Genomic DNA, 19,313 nt, shown 5'->3' on the forward strand with positions numbered 1-19,313 from the left:
ATTACTGGGGGCACTGCATAAGGGGCACTATTACTGGGGGCACTGTATAAGGGGCACTACTGGGGGCATTGCATAGGGGGAACTACTACTGGGGGCACTGCATAAGGGGCACTATTACTGGGGGCATTGCATAAGGGGCACTATTACTGGGGGCACTGTATAAGGGGCACTACTGGGGGCATTGCATAGGGGGAATTACTACTGGGGGCACTGCATAAGGGGCACTACTACTGGGGGCACTGCATAAGGGGCACTGCTACAGGGAATATTGCATAAGGGGCACTACTGGGGGCACTGCATAAGTGGCGCTACTGGGGCACTGCATAAATGGCACTACTAGGGGACTGCATAAATGGCACTACTGGGGGCACTGTATAAGGGGCACTACTGGGGGCATTGCATAAGGGGCACTGCATAAGGGGCACTACTACAGGAAACATTGCATAAGGGGCACTACTACTGGGGGCACTGCATTAGTGGCACTACTACAGGGAACATTGCATTCCCTACCATCCATGTGGACATAGAGTGGGAATATAATCACTGTGCCCGAAGTGTGGTGAGCGATGCGATACCGCACAAGTTTCTCCTCTACTTCTGTAGCTGGCTGTCATGGTCAGGAACTGCACTTCCGCCCTCCCTGCACGTCACTTCCAGGTCCCTAGCGTGAAGGGGAAATAAGCTCAACCATTACACTGTAGATCTATGTCCCCATTGCTCTGATCTTTCTTCTGGTCTGTTGCCTTGGATTGCCATGGCGATGCACGACAACTCCCAGCTGTTGCTGGGGTATCAGCTTGTCACTTCTGGTTCTCCCAGAGCATTGTCCGGCTGCTGTGGTGACCAGCGATTGCTTGTTGCTGGCGATGTTTGCTAATGTGCGCATGTGTATACTTTGCAGTGCGCGTGCTCAAACTAGTACGAGCGATCAGGAGGCGCTCGCTCACCCTGCAAAGACAGCCCAGTGGAATGAGTGACAGGAGAGGCCGGTTGTGGGTGGTAACAGGGGCAGGGCAGTAGTAACGGGGGAGTGGAGGTGTGAACGCAGGCGTGCCAGAGTGTTTCTACGCCATTTCAGAGGCATGCATAATTAACAGGCAGCGTCATAGTACATGTCTCCTGGTTGTATTATACACTGAAGTGCTCGCAGTGCTTGTGATCTGATCTGATGGTTCCCGATGTACCGATGGTTGTATATACTTCCTGGAGATGACGTATGCTAGTGGGCGGCTAAAGACAGGCTGGTGGGCGTCTATAAACACAAAGTGATCGCTCGCCAAGACATAGTGGGCGTGCTTAGCCTTGCCGTGCGAACACCTGCCTTGACATCACTTAGCTGAATTTGCATACGCTGGTAGCGAGCGGCCGCATCTAGCGAACAGGCCAGAATCAGGCCCTAGGTCAGTTATGCTCCTGAATACAGTGTCCGCTACACACCGCACAGCTGTTGAACTGGCCCAGCTGCATGTGAGGGAATTGTGTTACATTTGCTGAAGCTGATAAGTATTGGTCTTACAGTACAACATGATGTTTTTTGCTGCTATTCTGCTGGGGAATCCCTCTATTTGCACTTTATATGACTGAACCTTTTGAAGATTTTCTATTTGGATAAAGATGTTTGTATATAGTTTTGGATGTGCTGGCTCCATTTTTCTTTAATTGTATATCTATATATCTTCTTTCCTCCGTAGTCAGATGTTGGCTCTATAGTACATTATTGGGAAACTGGATAATTGTAATACAAAATAGCTCTAATTTAAATGTACTGTACTCGTTGTGCTCAGGACTCCTGATTGCTCCACTATATAAAGCTTTTAATCACTAGTTACTTTATGCAAATGATTTGTATTAGCTTTTATTTGTAGTCTTTGGCGGTAACTGTGTGCCTATGATTAGAAGCAGCATGACATAATATAGTATATAAACAAATGATGGATAGGTGACTCCACCTGTATACCCATTACTGGCATTTCCTGCAACAAATACACACAGAGTACATGGCCATTGTCCTTCTTCATAGTGTCTCAGCTTGTGATTCTCTTGGCTAATGTGAAATATATGCATTTGTTATGTAACATATGAGAAGTCGGCCTTATCTGTGCCAGTGTTGGGCTTACTGTAAACTGTGTGCAGAATAATGATATACTATAATTGCACATACTGTAGCTTTATGGAGAATTGCAGGTTTTCCAGCTCTCAGAGGACATGGCTCATAGGAGAATATTTATCATAATTTGGGAATTCAATGATATGTCACAGGAATACATTCACCATAAATCTTATTGTGACAGACTTCATTTTTGACAGAATGTATCATTGTAGGGGGTAGTGGGACAGCGCTTGTGAGAAAGACCTGTCCCGGTAAAATGAGAACATGTTGCCGATAACCGCCATGTTTTCTTCCACTTATGTCTTTCACAAATGAGGAAGACTTCACATTCATACAATGTCAATATGCGCGTGCCAAATGAACATGGGACGTGTGCAGCAGTAGGAAAGCGAATGCGTAGAATGGGGGTAAAAATATAATATACATGGGAAATCCAAATAAATAAAAAAATAGGGTGCAGAGATCAATAAGAAGAATATTTTCAAGATTGTGGACAATGAACTTTACTATAACACATGAATGACTGTAAGAAGTAATAATTATAGTATTACATAATATATGCAATTATGGTAAGAGAACTTTGATTTCACATTATGTAAATAAATAATGAACTTTACATACAGTACAGTAGGTCTCGTAGACATAGAACAGTATTTTAACTGAAAAATGAACTGAAACACTACCCTAGGTGGTATATGTTGCTCTCGTGATCAAAAGTCGCCAAAGATTACTTTAACAAACAGTTTCTGATTAATTTATGTCTTCTACAGCATAGAACAGAACAAAGTGACTCCTAGGAGTGAGCAGGCAGCTGTACTTGAGACTTTGCTCTCCATATCACAGATAAATAAGACGTTTCTAGATTAGGTGCTGATATACACATCAGGGATATTTAGTGTAGCCTCCCTGCAGCCATTCATTGTGCGACTTCAAGACTTGTTTACAGCAAATCATTTTTAACTTACAATTATTAACATTACTACAACTGGAAAACATCCAATAAGTTCCTGGCAGCAGTAATGGCATGATGCATTCCAGATGTGCAGGAAAGATATTTATGCCTGTAATTAAATGTATTTCAGTGTTATCAACAGATTTCCTGACACAAGGTGACAGTGAGGCTTGTCCAGTTACATCACAGAAAATAATAATTACTGTAAGATCATTATATTGTTGCTAATATTCAATCACGTAATAACATAGACAGACTGGCTGAGGAACTAAGAGTAAATTTACTGCTGATTACATGGCAGAACATTCCTTATAGTGAAAGTGGCATAACTCCCAGAGGCAATGGAAGCATTGGCCTCTGGGTACCAGCTTTCAGAGGGGCAATTAGGAAAGAGAAAGGAGCAATGGTGGACCAACAAGGGGTTGCTGAGCTACAACAACAGTGACTGATCTCTCTTCACACTTTTCATAAGTGATTTACTGAAGTCATTGCTGGCATTACTTAGAAGTCCCTTAGTGGTCCCCCTGCAAGGTTGGCTGCTTTTGCATCCACGAGTTCAGCTGAAGACTCCTGGACACCTGACACTTATCCTGCTGTACAAGACACTGATACAGGAGTTCTAGACATCCTCACTAGGAATGAATCATGTAAGTGTGGATATATATATAATGATATTTCATGTAAAATGCAGGAACTGAGTGGTGGAATACAGGTGAAAAACATAGTTAAGTGCATGTGAAGACCTCAGGCACATTGAAATCTAGTGGAACTAGGGATGGCCATCGACCATCGATGATTCATAATTATTGATGGTTTATGGCTGATTTTGAATGCTTTTGCCATCGATGGAGGAGAACCAGATGTTTAACCTCTATCAATTTTTTATTTTATTTTAAGCACAAGCAATTTTTTTTTTTTTACAAGATGCCAGGACTCGGAGCATAGCTCCACCCCCGGCACCCACGAAACCATTGATGGTCATCCATTAAATAGTTTGCAGCCATCGATAGCTACTTGCTATTTTGCCATTGATGGTAACCATAAATGGTAGCACCATCGATGGCCATCCATACGTGGAACACATGTGGAACGCATGGCTATGTACATGTCCAGACCACGTGCATATTGAATTTGAGGCTTGGAATGCATTGTGAATGCGTATGTGCAGGAATAATAGAGGACGCTATAATAAACTATACCCAGAGCTGTTGTTTATCTTCTGAGGAAGCCGCTGATGAGCCAGAGGAGCAAAAGGCTGGAAAAGCAGTAAGGACTTGTCACACTAAGGGGCCGGTATTCACATGCTACTCACCCTAAATGGATCACTGGAAGTGTTACCAAAATGGACATAGGGTGGGCAGTAAGCGCCCCCCTAGATGTTGTAAAACTACACATCCCAGCATGCCCTGCCACAGTTTTGCTATTTGGTCATGCTAAAAATGTTGCAATGCTTGCTGGGATTTGTAGTTCAACAACAGCTGGAGGGCCGCTTATTGCCCACCCCTGCCTTAGGTGACACCTTTGCTAAGCTGCATTATTGGCTGCCCCCAGCAGCTACTCTAGGAGGAGCCAGGAGTGTTGCTATAAACTGTTTAATTAATCAGATGAACCCAATGGAATTTTTTTCGACTACATTGAGAGATAATTCCTACAATATATTACACATGTCACCATACTACTATATCAGGATTGGAAAACATCAAATGGAATTAAATAGAAATTAAAAATGTAAGTAAATGTTACTAAGTGAGAACTTACAGCTGACTAATTACTTATCTACTAACCAAATTTACATCAAAGTTGATTTTAACCTTCATGGACTATTATTATAGTGATTATAGACTATTGAAGTTATGTTTATATTTAGGTGTGAGTTTTCCTAGCCTCTTATTTTTATTTGTACATGCTTTACACTGACCATATGTAATATGTATGTTATATTATAATAAGGTATGTATTAAATGTAACCTGACAATCAGGACTTCTTTTAATATACTCGTATATAATATTTCTATACCAATAGAGGGTGGAGTATTCCCTCATTCTGAAGCTGCAGGTTGTCAGAACAATTGCTAATTGGCACCTGGGTTTTTATTTAATTTTTTTTTTCATGTAAATAGACTCTTACAACAATAAAACAGTACTCAGTGGGGTCCAAATAATGTCACCAATTGGGGAACAGAAATAGATAATAGATTATCATATAATACAATCATAATAAGTGAAGGATGGAGCTGCCACTTAGCAAAAAACATTCACAGCGCTGCACAATGTTGGAGTGGGGATTGAAGGGAATGCAATGGTAGGGGTCCACTGAAGGGAGGCGGCATAAAGCTGAAGGGTAATGAAAGGTATAGCCAGCTGGGGATGTGGCCAGCTGGGGTGTGGTCAGGTATGGGTGAGGACAGCCGGGGGTGTGAATAGCTATGGGTGTGGACATCCGGGGGTGTAGGTAGCTGGAGTGTGGTCAAGTATTGGTTAGCACAGCTGGGGGTGTGGATAGCTATGGGTGTGGACATTTGGGGGTGTGGCCAGCTGGAGTGTGGTCATGTATGGTTGAGGACAACCCAGGGTGTGGATAGCTATGGGTGTGGACATCCAGGGGATTGGCTAGCTGGGGTGTGGTCAAGTATGGCTTAGCACACTTGGGGGTGTGAATAGCTATGGGTGTGGACATTTGGGGGTGTGGCCAGCTGGAGTGTGGTCATGTATGGTTGAGGATAGCCCAGGGTGTGGATAGCTATGGGTGTGGACATCCAGGGGTGTGGCTAGCTGGGGTGTGGTCAAGTATGGCTTAGCACACTTGGGGGTGTGAATAGCTATGGGTGTGGACATTCGGGGGTGTGGCCAGCTAGGGTGTGGTGACTGTGGTCAGGTATGGGTGAGGACAGCCGGGGGTGTGAATAGCTATGGGTGTGGACATTTGGGGGTGTGGCCAGCTAGGGTGTGGTCAGGTATGGGTGAGTACAGCTGGGGGTGTGGATAGTTATGGGTGTGGACTAGCTGGGGTGTGGAAAGCTATGGGTGTGGACAGCCAGAGGTGTGTATAGCTATGGGTGAGGACATCTTTGGGTGTGGCCAGCTGGGGTGTGTACAGCTATGGGTGTGGACAGCTGGGGGTGTAGCTAGCTGGGGTGTGGTCAAGTATGGGTTAGCACAGCCGAGGGTGTGGATAGCTATGGGTGTGGACATTCAGGGGTGTGGCTAGCTACCAGAGGAGCATACGTAAATTAAGAAAACTAAACAAGTCCAGAGCCAAATTAGAAAATAAAAAATAACAACAGTAATGAGAAATTTGGTATTCTGTTTAAAGTTTAAAACCAGGTAAGTAAACATTGTTACATCCAATCCTCAGCAGTCATAAGCATCAGATGCTGTAGATCTGGTTACCCTGGGTTAGCTTGTATACAGCTGCCAGCATTGTAAAGTGTGAAATGTATGTTTGGCAATGGAAAAATCCATTTTTATTCCCATTACATTAAGATGTCAGGGCTTGTTGCATTTGTGTGGTTCTGGGTTATGTAAACTTTTCAATGCAGCATACAGGCTCAACTGTCTCAAAATTCAAGGGCTACCAGTAATACACTGCCTCTCCCATCACAGAGCATTGCAGTCACATCCATTCCATACAGAGAGCTTGTCCATATACTGCAAGAGCATCAGTGACCACCATACTATACAGAAAGCATTGCAGTCATCACCATATACTGCAAGAGCATCAGTATCCACCATATAATACAGAGATTACTACGGTGACTGTCATATAATGCAGAGAACATCACAGTGACCCCCATATAATGCAGAGAACATCACAACAGCCACCATATAATGCATAGAGCATCATAATCATCACCATACTATATAGAGAGCATTGCACTGACCACCATATAATGCAATAGTATCAGTGTCCATCATATAATGCAGATAATATTAGAGTGACCACCATATAATGTAGAGAACATCACAGTGACCCCCATATAATGCACAGAACATCACAGTGACCTCCATATAATGCAGACAGCATCACAACAACAACCATATAATGCAGAGACCATTGCAATTACCACCATACTATACAGAGAGCATCCCAGTGACCGCAATATAATGCAAGAGCATCAGTGTCCATAATATGATATAGAGAATATTAGGGTGACCACCATATAATGAAGAGAACATCACCACTATACAATGCAGAGAGCATCATAGTGATGATATAATACAGAAAACATTGCAGTGACCCGATATAATACAGATAACTTCACAGAAACCACCATATGATGCAGAGAACATCACAACTATAACCATATAATGCAGAGAGAAATGCAGTGACCCCCACTTCATACAGAGAACATTGCAGTGACCCCCATATAATACAGAGAACATCACAGAAACTGCCATATAATGCAGAGTAGGTTGCAGTGCACACTGTAAAATGAAGAAAGTGTCAGCTTGACCACCACATAATACAGAGTGTTGCAGTGCCCACCATGTAATACAGAGTGTCTCAATGCTCACCATATAAAACAGAATTTTGCAGTGCCTGCCTTATGATAGAGTGTCGCAGAGCCAATCATAATATAGAGAATGCCACAGTGTCCCTAATATAATGCGTCCATCAGTGACCCACATGTAACACAAATAATATGAATACACCCTTTACACACACAGACATTAATACACTTCTCCACAGAAAGTATTAAAACACACCTTCCCCCATGGAAAAACAAGCATGCCCCCATTGTATATAAATATATATATACCACCCCCTATACAATTAAAACATTTTTCATACCTCCTCCACTGATTCTGGAAAATGAGTCAGCAATGCTAATCCTGGTGCCTGCCCCATACTGCCCATTCCTCCCTGCAGACCACAGCCCCACCCCTGCCTGTCACCTGCAGCTGCCGCTAATGGGGAAAACAGGCAATGATGACTGGCCAGCATTACATGCTGCAGCACTGTGCATCTCTCCCCACTCAGGTGTAGCTATGAAACAGAGGGCCCCACAGCGTATCTGACTGATTCCCCAGTGTCCCTGTATGAGCCTGGCACTGCATGTGATCTAATATAGAACAAGCAAAGACAGACAGAGCTGTCATTATAATGGCACAAAATAGAATATATATTAGTAGCAACTAACATGAACATAAATAGTATCAGCAACCTGAGCTTAGAAGAATTCTTTTGGTATCAGCAATTTGTATTTACCAAAAAGTCTTTTAGATTAGGACCCGGTTTATACGTAAAACTTGAGGTACCTAGACTGACTTTGATCTAGCTGGAATCAGTGGTGAGAATATAGAAGTCTTTCAAGATTTTTTTTTTTAAAAGCTTGAAGTTGTCCTGAATGTGTTGACAACATGAATTATCTCAGGAGTACCAGATTCCTCGCTCACATTTAGATTCAACAAAATCTCACTGTTTATAATATAACATTTATTTATAGCCTCATTTATATCACTCTGGTTATTAGCGTGGTGAAGCGCTGACCCATATCATCCAGTGCTAACAGTAGATCATCCTTATTGGAAGTACCTGTGTGGTGTAGGATGGAGAATAAAATAGAACAATATGGTATTTCTCTTAGTCGGTGTAGTAAGTATTGAGATTTGTTCCAGAGCAGGTGAGTGTTATGTCCATATCACTGAAATTAAATTTTAGACATATTGTACCAGTTGGCTTGTTTAGAAAATATACAAATGTTAGTAGTTTAGTTTCGTTGCCAGACATTGAATAGGTCCTCAATGCATTATGGGTACAGTTATAAATAATATAAATAAATAATGTATGATGCATGTTAAGTATTGCCAGTGAATAGCAGGTCTCATAATTCATGATAAAGATATTGGCATATAATAGTGCCATGTGGGAGCCCATCATTGTCTCCTGATTATTTAAAAAAAAGAAATCACAAAAATAATATCACCAGTATAATGAATGTCTAGCAACTGTGCACTTTGGTGACTGCTAGACTGACATACAGTGTGGTCTTGTCCCCTGACCACAATCACAGTCACTGGCACTCAATTGGACAGCTAGATCAAAATGGAGGTGTGCTCCCTGTCTTTCATTGCCTTCCACATACTAGCTAGAAGATGAGTAGAGAGAGAGAGAGAGAGACTGGAGGAAGAGGGGGAGAGTGAAATGAAAGATAAAAGGAAGGAGGAAATGATGGGATAGGGATGGGAAGGTGATTAGTGACTCAGCAATGATGGGTCTCAAAATACTAATATAATATTTAAATAAATACTAATGCTGTATATAATATATGAATAAATACAATAAATTAAAGGTCTGTGTGCAGTAATTTTTACAGTGAAAGAACCCATCCCACTTGTGTCAGTTGGCAGATTTTCTTTAAATAAACCAGATGTACATCTAATGAGACAGCACGAGCTGTAGAATTTTATATACATTTAATACATAAATAGTTTATAACTGTAATTCAAAAATGGTCTCGCACCTGAGAGTTAAATAAAATAAGCTAATATGTGGTGCTTTACAATCATCTGAATTCCCTTTCATTGAGAAGTCACCTCCTCAGGGTTCAGGGGAAATAATATAAAGAGATTGACCATAAAGTGTAGTGTTTTCAACACAAATTTATTACAGCCAGAACAATAAGTAATTTGAATACATAATATATATATATTGAATAATATAAAATGAATATATCTATATATAGATGTACAGTCAATCAAGGAAAATCCTGAAGCTGGCAAACAATGCAAGACGGTGTCCAAAAACACATTTCGATGTGTTTCTTTTCTATTAAAGACTTCATCAGGGAGGAAACAAATACTTTATTTGTAATATCTTTATTTGTAATCACACAGTATTGCTCCAGTGAAGTATTCAATAGTGGCAAAATGTATTTTTAAAACTGGCCTGACCATGCAGTAATTTAACCTTTTCAGCTCTAGGACAGTATATTTAAGCTACCATCGACAATTTTTACATTTTTGCAGCAATAAGGGATACATAGGTTCTCTTGTACATTTTATATGTAATCATGATTTTGAGATAATTATATTTTTATTATACAGTATATATATATATATATATATATATATATATATTAACCATAGTAATACATTTACCAGTACTGTACTATGATTGTGCAATAAATAAACATCTTCTCATGTTTTAAAAATAATTGTTAGTACTGTATTCTATAAGTCGGGCATACACTATAAGCATACACTATAAGCAGCATAATACTTAATATGCAATGCATTAATATTAGAGATGTGCACTGACCTCCTTGTTTTGTTTTGATTCAGTATCTGGATTCATCTTCATGTTTTTTTGGAGGGGGGGTTGGATATGGATTTAAAAAAAAGATTTATTTTTGTATCTTGTTTTTTATAATTCACTTTTCTTGTTTCATTATTTTAATAAAATTTAAGTTTTAAATGTTTAAACTGTGTGCCCCACTATAAGAATAACTCTTTAATATATATATATATATATATATATATATATATATATATATATAAATATATATATATTTTTTAAATTGAGTTTCACTGCAAAATGGATAAACAAATACTGCTGGAAAGGATATATAAGTAGTACAAGAAAGCAAGGTATACAGTGTATGGTAATAAAATAAGCATTATAACAATATTTCACCTCCTGTGCCTGTGTTATTAATTATTTTAATAGGTAACGCAATTCTTTACTGAATCCATATGCTATTGTTCTGTTGCCTTATTTGCAATAGTAGTTCTTTTGTTATAAGGATTCTCTCCAGTCTATTGACTGAAGTGAAGGCATGAATTATTTCTACCGCTAGATGTTTGGTATGTGTTGGATGTTTACTTAAGCAATTTTTATTGCTAGCGTTCTCTTGGATGGCCATTGGGGGGGGTTTCATTAATTATACCACTTTTACACCGAAGCTAAAACCCGGGTTATTGCAGGGTTAACCCAGGCAGCTCCCTGGTGTAAAAGGGGAGAGGGTTTGATCGCCGGGTCGAATGACCCGGCGATCCAACCCAGGTAAATAGCAGGGTTTAACACGGGCTTAGCCCGTGAAACCCTGCTGTGTGTATGGCGCACTCCGGGTCACGATGACCTGGAGTGCGCTGCAAGCTGGCCGATTGGTCCAGCTTCAGTTGCGCTTGGAGATGACGTCATCTCCAAGCATCCACTTTCATGCTGGGAAAGCCGGGTCTATGCAGAGCCGACTCCGGTGTGAGCGGCGCCAACTCGGGAATATCCCGAGTCGGCGCCGGCTAAATTCCGGGTCTGATCCGGATAGGAACACTGTTCCAACTCCGGGTCAGACCCGGAATTTTGGTGGAAAGGGGTATAAGTGTCCACACTTGCCTGCATCTCTGTATAAGTTTCATTATCTAGGCTGGAGTCCTGGCTGGATAGTGCAGTGTTTTTTAAGTGCTAAACTGTAGCGTTAGACCTGCGTTAAACCTGTTCTACCACCCCTTTGTCCTACTACCCCATCGCTAATCTCTCCTCCTACACTCCTCTCCCTGTCACTTCACCCCACTGTCATCCACATCTCCGTCCCTGCTCACAGGTCCCCTTTCTAGCTCAGGTGCCCACACCATCACTAAACTCTATTCATATTGGTCCCCCAAATGAATCTCACCTCCATATTACAGCAACCCGGATAATCTTTTTCACATCTCCCCCACAAATGCTATCTCTGTATCCTATGCGCTCTGGAATGCCAGGTCAGTCTGTAATAAACTGGTTCCCACCCATGACCTCCAACTCCCTACAACTCCTCGCCATTACTGAAACCTGGATTTTATCCTCTGATACCACTTCTCCTGCTGCTCTCTCCTCAGGGGGCCTCACCTTCTCCCACACTCCCCGGCCTAGGGGTCACCATGGTGGTGGTGTTAGGGTCCTTCTATCCACCAGTTACTCCTACCAGCTAATACCCTCTAAACCATCCCTTACATTCCCCACATTTGAGGTTCATGCTATATGCCTCATCCAACCAGTAAACTTCAGAGTAGCTGTCATTTACCGTCCCCCTGGCTCTCCCTCCAAATTCCTTGAAAACTTTGCTTCCTGGCTCCCTCCCTTTCTCTCCTCAGATCTTCCCTCCATTATCCTAGGTGATTTTAATATTCCTATTGACATTCCCACAGAATCCTCTGCCACTAAACTCCTTACCCTAACCTCTTCATTTGGTCTTGCCCAATAGACCTTATCACCCTCCCATGTGAGTGGGCACTCACTTGACCTGGTCTTTACTCACTGTTGTGGTGTCTCTGATTACTCCAATTCCCCATTCTCCCTCTCTGACCATCACCTACTCTCTTTTAAATTATCCCTCACTCCATCCCCTCCTTTACCTCCTAAGGCTACCATTACTAAGCATAACATTGAGGCTATTGACACTGTTGCTTTTTCCTCCCTGCTGGACTCGCTTCTTTCCCCTATTCTCTCTCTCCTGCCCTGAACAAACCACTTTCCTGTATAATTTCTCCCTTACTTCAGCTCTGGGATCTGTTGCTCTGGCAATAACTAGTCACACTCACAGATCTACACCACAACCCTGGCATTCCAAATGCACCAGATACCTGCAAAAGTGGTCAAGAATTGCTGAGCATCAGTGGAGGAAATCACGATCTAAGGCTGACTTCCTCCATTTCAAATGTATTCTCTCATCCTACAGTTCAGACCTGTCCCTCTCCAAAGAATCATATTTCAAGAACTTCATCTCCTCCCAGCCCTCAAACCCTCGGTGTCTCTTTGCCACTTTCAAGTCCTTCCTCTGCCCTTCCCCTTCTTGCCTCCACTCCTCGCTCTCTGCCTTTGCCACCTACTTTACATCTAAAATTGACTCCATATGTGAGGACATCTTATCCCATCAGACCCTCGGCACTCATGCCCCTCCTTTACCTGACCACCCCTCCCCTTCTGTCTCAGGAACTCTGACATCCTTATCCCCTGTTTCTGGAGAGGAAGTCATGGCCCTCATCCGTTCCTCCCCTCGTTCCACCTCCCCCCTTGACCCTATCCCTTCTGCATTCAAACATGCCCTTGTCTCCCACTTTCTTAAAAAACCCAACATACTCTCCAACTACCAACCTATCTCTCTCCTCCCTTTTGCTTCCAAACTCATTGAGCGTATAGTTTACAAGCACCTTACCACTTTTCTTTCCTACTACTCCCTCCTTGACTCACTTCAATCTGGCTTCCATTCTCTCCACTCCACTGATACTGCCCTCATGAAAGTCAGCAATGGTCTCATTGCTGCCAAATCCAAGGGCAACTACTAACTGCTCAGTCTCCTTGACCTCTCTGCTGCATTTAACACTGTAGACCATCCTCTACTCCTGCAAATCTTTCACTCTCTTGGTTTACATTGCACTGCCCTCTCCTGGCTGTCCTCCTACCTCTCTGATCATTCCTTTGCTGTGTCCTCTCATGACTCCTTTTCACGCCAAAACTTTCACTAACAGTAGGAGCTCCCCAAAGTTCTGTTCTTGGACCTCTCCTTTTCTCCCTATATACGTCCTCTTTAGGTGAACTCATTAACTTTTTTGACCTCATATATCATCTGATGATACTCAGATTTACCTTTCCACCCCTGACCTCTCCCCCTTCATCCTTACCCGAATCTCCATTTGTCTCTCCGCTATCTCTTCATGGATGTCCCAGAGCTTTCTTAAACTTAACATGTCTAAGACTGAGCTGATCATCTTCCCACCCTCTTCCACTACCTCACTTCCCACAATTTCATTATCTATTGATGGCACAACTATCTCCTCTATCCCCAAAGTGCACTGTCTTGGAGTTATCCTAGACTCCTCCCTCTCCTTTAAACCACACATTCAGCACTCACAGTCCTGCTGCTTCCACCTAAAAAATATTTCCAGGATTAGACCCTTCCTCACCCAGGACACCACTAAAACCCTCATTCACTCACTGGTCATCTTCAGATTGGACTACTGTAACCTTCTCCTAGCTGGCCTCCTAGGCTCCCACCTCTCTCCACTACAATCAGTCCCCAATGCTCGGCTCATCTTTCTCTCTAGACATTCTAGATCTGCTTCCCCTCTCCTTCAAGCCCTATACTGGCTCCCCTTCCCCTTCAGATGCCAATTCAAGGTTCTTACACTCACCTACAAAGCCCTCACAAAATCCTCCACACATACATTTCTGACCTTCTCACCCTTCACACTCCCACCTGTACACTTCATGCAACAAATGCATGCCACCTCTCTTGCCAACTGATTACTTCCTCCCACTCCCGCCTCCAAGATTTTGCACATGCTGCTCCCTACCTTTGGAACTCTCTCCCTCTCCCTATCAGATTCTCCTCCTCACTATAAAACTTCAAACAGGCTCTCAAGACCCACTACTTCATCAAGACCTTCCAGCTCTCATCCTAACCCACATAATGCTCTTTCCTCCCTATCTTCCCCTTACATGTCACGCCTGTCTGTCTGCCCCTCCCCTTTAGAATGTAAGCTCTCATGAGCACCAGCGAAAACAAGCTGAAATTGAATATGGAGCTAAATTAAATCGGTGAAAATCATGTAATCGGCAAGAAAGTATCTCCGAAACTGACTTTTCGCTTCTATTTGAATATGGCCCTTAATGTGAAAAATGAAACCTGGATAATTTTACATTGGGAAACACTTATTTAATAGAGATAATGGGGTGATTTAGGGCCATATTCAATTAGAAGCGAAAAGCCCGCTTCGAAGATACTTTTTTGCCGATGACATAATTTTCACCGATTTCATTTATCCCCATATTCAATGTCAGTGTGTTTACGCTGGTGCAAAAAGCAATGCAATGTAATAGGTGAAAAAGTTTTTGCCTATGAATACACGGTGGAAAAAGTGCAGAATTGGGGTTTTGGGGTACAAAAAAACACCCATGGGACAGCCACCCTAAGGATAACTGCATCCCAAAAATTTTTAAGAAGACTTCAGGACACCCTAAAATAGAACTTTCATTTTGGCGGTGAAATAAACAAAGTTGAGGTAAAATTACCATTAAAAATATTTTGAAGATGTCGCTCTGGGTAGACTGGTCAAGTTGCTCAATATACAAACCCCATTTCTTATAAAATGTTACTATTCATTTGTCGATATCGGGCAAAGTCAATCAAATTCAATCTATCAAAGTGAAGAATTTGGAGCATCTTCTTTTTAACTTCACATAATAAAGAAAGTTACTTTTTTAGCAATGGTAATTAAGAGCGTAAGGAGAGGAATGGTTCTCTTTTTCTGAGGCCCAATGTCCCATTACTAAAATTAGAGCAGAGACTACCCATGGCATCAGGCTGGAGCTGAAGAGTAAAAATAATATTAATGTATTATGTAACTTTATGCCAACTTGTAACATTTTTTCACAATTCCAAAAGCAGAGTATAAATTTGACATTAGATAAATGACATTTTGAAAATAGTACTTGATTCTGTAGGAACAATATACCGATGTTGGGCAATATATATAGGCTCTATTTATGGTGTGTATATGAACTTCGTGTTAGTTGGCAAATTGAAAAAACAAATAAAATAGGTTCATAATATTTAAGAAAATCAGATGTTGTAAATAAATGTGATATATCAGATTGCCAGTTATTAAAAGTATGAGTCTAAACCCCAATAATTAATAAATATGCTCTATAAACTTATAATCAAGATTACTTACAGAATACTGAAAAAATAAATATAAAGTGCTCATCCATTAATTATCTTAGTGGGGTAGAGATAAGGGAGGTTTGAACATTGTGTATGGGTCATAATAATAAAATTAAAATAAAATTAAAAGCATAATTATTAATTATTTAGTTGTGATATTGCCTAAATAATGTTAGGTAGATCAAATTCCAATCATAATTTACACTCAAATTCAATAACTACATTAGCAAACAAAAAATAACAATGTAGGTATAGTAAAAGCAAAATGTAACAGTTATTAGATATTACATTCCAAGGTGTCTGGTATCCAATTTATGGTCACTGTCAGTTTGTTGGCTTTGTATAGTGTTGTCACCCTCAGATGACCTCTCGTTCCTGTCTTTGAAGACTGATTCCAAGGCCTGTGAGGTAGAAACACCCTCTTTCCATCTACCCACAATTATGTAGATATATGGATTGATTGTAGAATTTATTGCCGAGCACAGAGAGATCACAATGTAGGAGATGATTTTAATTCTTGCCGTAGGGATTACAGCAAAGAAAAACAATAGCCTCACAATACGTGCCGGAACCAGAGAAATTAGGAAGGAGATGACAGTGGCTACAACAACAATATAGAGTTTCAAAGGGCGGCACTGTGCTGAACTCTTCTGTATCTGAATGCAAAGGACCACATTGCAACCTACCATGAGAAGGACAAGCATGAGGAACGCTATCGATGTGACTATGTAAACAGTCGATCTCTGTTCAGCAAGGATAAACTTTTCCAGTATGGTAATCAGCAGGGACAAGCCCCACATTATGGCACACATGATGGCTGACAAGTTCTCTGGTCTTCGGCATTTGTACCAAATGGGAAAGCAAACCAACAGACATCTCTCTAAGCTGAGACTGGCCAGGAAGAAGAGACTGGAGTTGAACCCAAACCCATTCAGCAATTCCCCAAATCCAGAGAAGATGATATCGGTCTGAGTTGATGTTTTTATTCCATTGTACAAGCAAAGGAAGTAGAAGGACACCATGGAGCATCCAAGGAGGAAGAGGAAGTCAGCTATAGCTAGGTTGAGAATGTAGACAGAGGACTGGTTCAGTCGTACACGAAAACAGAAGAGATAAATTGTGACTCCATTTCCTATGAGACCAATGAGGCAGATGAAAGTGGAGAGCAGGCAGAGTGTGATTGGTATGGTGAATGCTGAGATGTCTACGGCTTTACGGTTGGGTTGAGGTGGGAGTTTTGTGTAGTTCAGTGACAAGTTGAAGGACATTTTTTCAGCCTGTTATATTGTGAATAAATATTTCCATTCCCCTGCGTAATAGAAAACAGAAAGTTTAGTTGTGAGACACAAAGTTTGTGAGTATGTACTATACACTATTTCTCAGTTCTCTCCTTCTGAGTCTCCATTGGGTTCCATCTTGTTTTTTAAATTCACAAAGGACATTGGTCCTCATTCAGACCCGGTCGCAAGCACTGAGCGCTCGCAACCGGGTTGATGTTTAGGCCCTGCGCACGCGCAAGCCCTGGAGCGAGAGAGAAACTCTCTCGCTCTGGAGCTCATTACAAAAGCGGCCCATTTTGTAGGTGTGGCGGTGGTTTCACAAACGGAGGCGTTCCTTGCCGTTTTGTGGGCGCCGCACTGACATTAGCAGTGATGCCAGTGGGGAGCTTCCTGCTCGATCAGGGGGCTTGGGGTTGCCGAGACCCAACCTTAGGGTCTCGTCGCAAGCCCCGATGGTCACAATGGTCTTGACCAACGTGACCATCATCCTGGTCAGTCGCTAAAGCTGTGGGTAGTAACCCACAGCTTAGCTAGCGACCAGGAGGCTGCATAAATTCCAGTGGCCGCCCTCATTCAGAACGAGCGCTCGCTTCTTGCAAGCGCCTCTGAATGAGGGCCATTGTCTGCTAGTGGAGGTTGACATGCAGGTGAAGCCAATGTTCAGTGAGATCAAGGGGTAAATTTACTAAAATGAGAGTTTTTAGAAGTGGAGATGTTGCCCATAGCAACCAATTTAATTAGCATCTTCTAGAAGATAAAAACTAGAATCTGATTGGTTGCGATGGGCAACATCTTCACTTCTAAAAACTCTCACTTTAGTAAATTAAAATGACTCACAATTTTTTGGATCTATATTGTTTGGTTGTTTTTCATTTGTTGGATGTGCCCGAAAACACCTTTTCAATTACAAATGAAATGATAATCAATCATGCCCTGCGAATACACCAAGGAGAGAAAGATAATGATTGATTAATGAAGGATCCTTCTTGTGTGTGTTCATAATTCCTGTTTGATGTGTTACACATCCCAGATACAAAAGCTGCTATATAAGATCCTTCTGCATTTAGGGAAATAGGTTTTCTCCACATGTCTTGAAATCTCTGGTCTCAAAACCCGTTTTATATCACGTGTGCTTTTTTGTTTTACCAAGACCCTGGACTACTACATGGAGAAGGGGACTGAGCACATACAAGGAGTATGAAGTGTGAGTATGTTTAATGAAGTGTCCTGCCATTTTTGTAATATTTTCTTTACAGTTGGACTAAAGGTGTCAGCAGGTCCTTAATGTCCGGGCATACTGGCACTTCTAGTTCTCTAAGTGCTGGAATGCTGGGTCAGGCTTGCTGGTGCTGGGACCTGTATTTCCACTGTAAAGAACAATGGCCCTCATTCAGAGCCGCTCGTTAGCGGCAGTACGCTCGTTCCGAGCGATGTTTGCACATCTGCGCATGCGTACGCTTTTTAGTACGCATGCGCGAACTAGTCAGTGCGGCCGAAAATCGTTTGTACGCTATATTGCGAGTGCCTGCTATTTTGAGTGACAGAATGAGGCGTATGTGGGTGGTAACAGGGGAAGGTGCTTGAAAATGGGGAGTGGAGATCCGAACGCAGGCGTGCTTAAAGGTCAAAACGGGCGTTTTATGGGTGTGTATATTTAAAACAGCAGCGTCATTGTCCACGTCACTGGGTTATTTTATAGCCAGAACTGCTCGCAAATTTGTGGTAGCAAACACCAACCACAAGAATAGCGAGCAGTTCATACGCTGGTCGATGTACTCGATTAATCTAATAAATAGCGGACATGACGTATGGTGCGAGCGGCCAGGGGGCGTTTTTAACAAATAAACGAGCGTATGTTTTGCTCGTTCGTTCAGACTTAGAGGTGTGAACAGACTGCAATGTGCGTACGGATCATTTGAATAGCCACCCCTTGTTTTTAAACGAACGACCGCAAATAGCGAACGGCTCTGAATGAGGGCCAATATTAAATACTTATTTTACAATTTGCCCCCACACCTACTGCCACCAGGTTTTCGTACATCTTTGGGAGGAGAGACTCCAAATTATTTTTGGGGTCCCCACCTTTGGAGTGTTGCCAGCCCTTGGGTGACCAGTTTGGAGCTACTTAATGTTATGGCAGGGGGACCCCACACTGTGTGCCTGCCCGCTATAGCTTTATCCCCCTGGCTGGTTCAGCCTGGTGCTGGTTAATGGAAATAGGGGGAGTTCCATGCTGGTATTCCCCTCCAGTTTCCCATGACTAGAACAGGCTGGAAGGTCCAAGGCTGGTTATGGATTTGCGGGGATGGGTTGGGGGGTTCCACACAGAT

At 42.1% G+C, this 19,313-nt stretch overlaps 2 protein-coding genes across 3 annotated transcripts in view; both read right to left on the reverse strand.

Moving 5' to 3' along the window:
* LOC148477384 (uncharacterized) overlaps nt 1–19,313 on the reverse strand; it is a 428,950-nt gene that overhangs the window by 403,464 nt on the left and 6,173 nt on the right. The gene's annotated exons all lie outside the window — the stretch shown is intronic.
* Nucleotides 15,988–16,971, reverse strand: LOC148477394 (mas-related G protein-coupled receptor member H-like). Its single transcript, XM_088456807.1, has one exon. It carries the CDS (start codon nt 16,969–16,971, stop codon nt 15,988–15,990), a length of 984 nt encoding a protein of 327 aa, XP_088312933.1.

Source organism: Taudactylus pleione, unplaced genomic scaffold, assembly GCF_031769625.1.
Source record: "Taudactylus pleione unplaced genomic scaffold, aTauple2 ptg000720l, whole genome shotgun sequence".
Classification (NCBI taxonomy): Eukaryota; Metazoa; Chordata; class Amphibia; order Anura; family Myobatrachidae; genus Taudactylus; species Taudactylus pleione.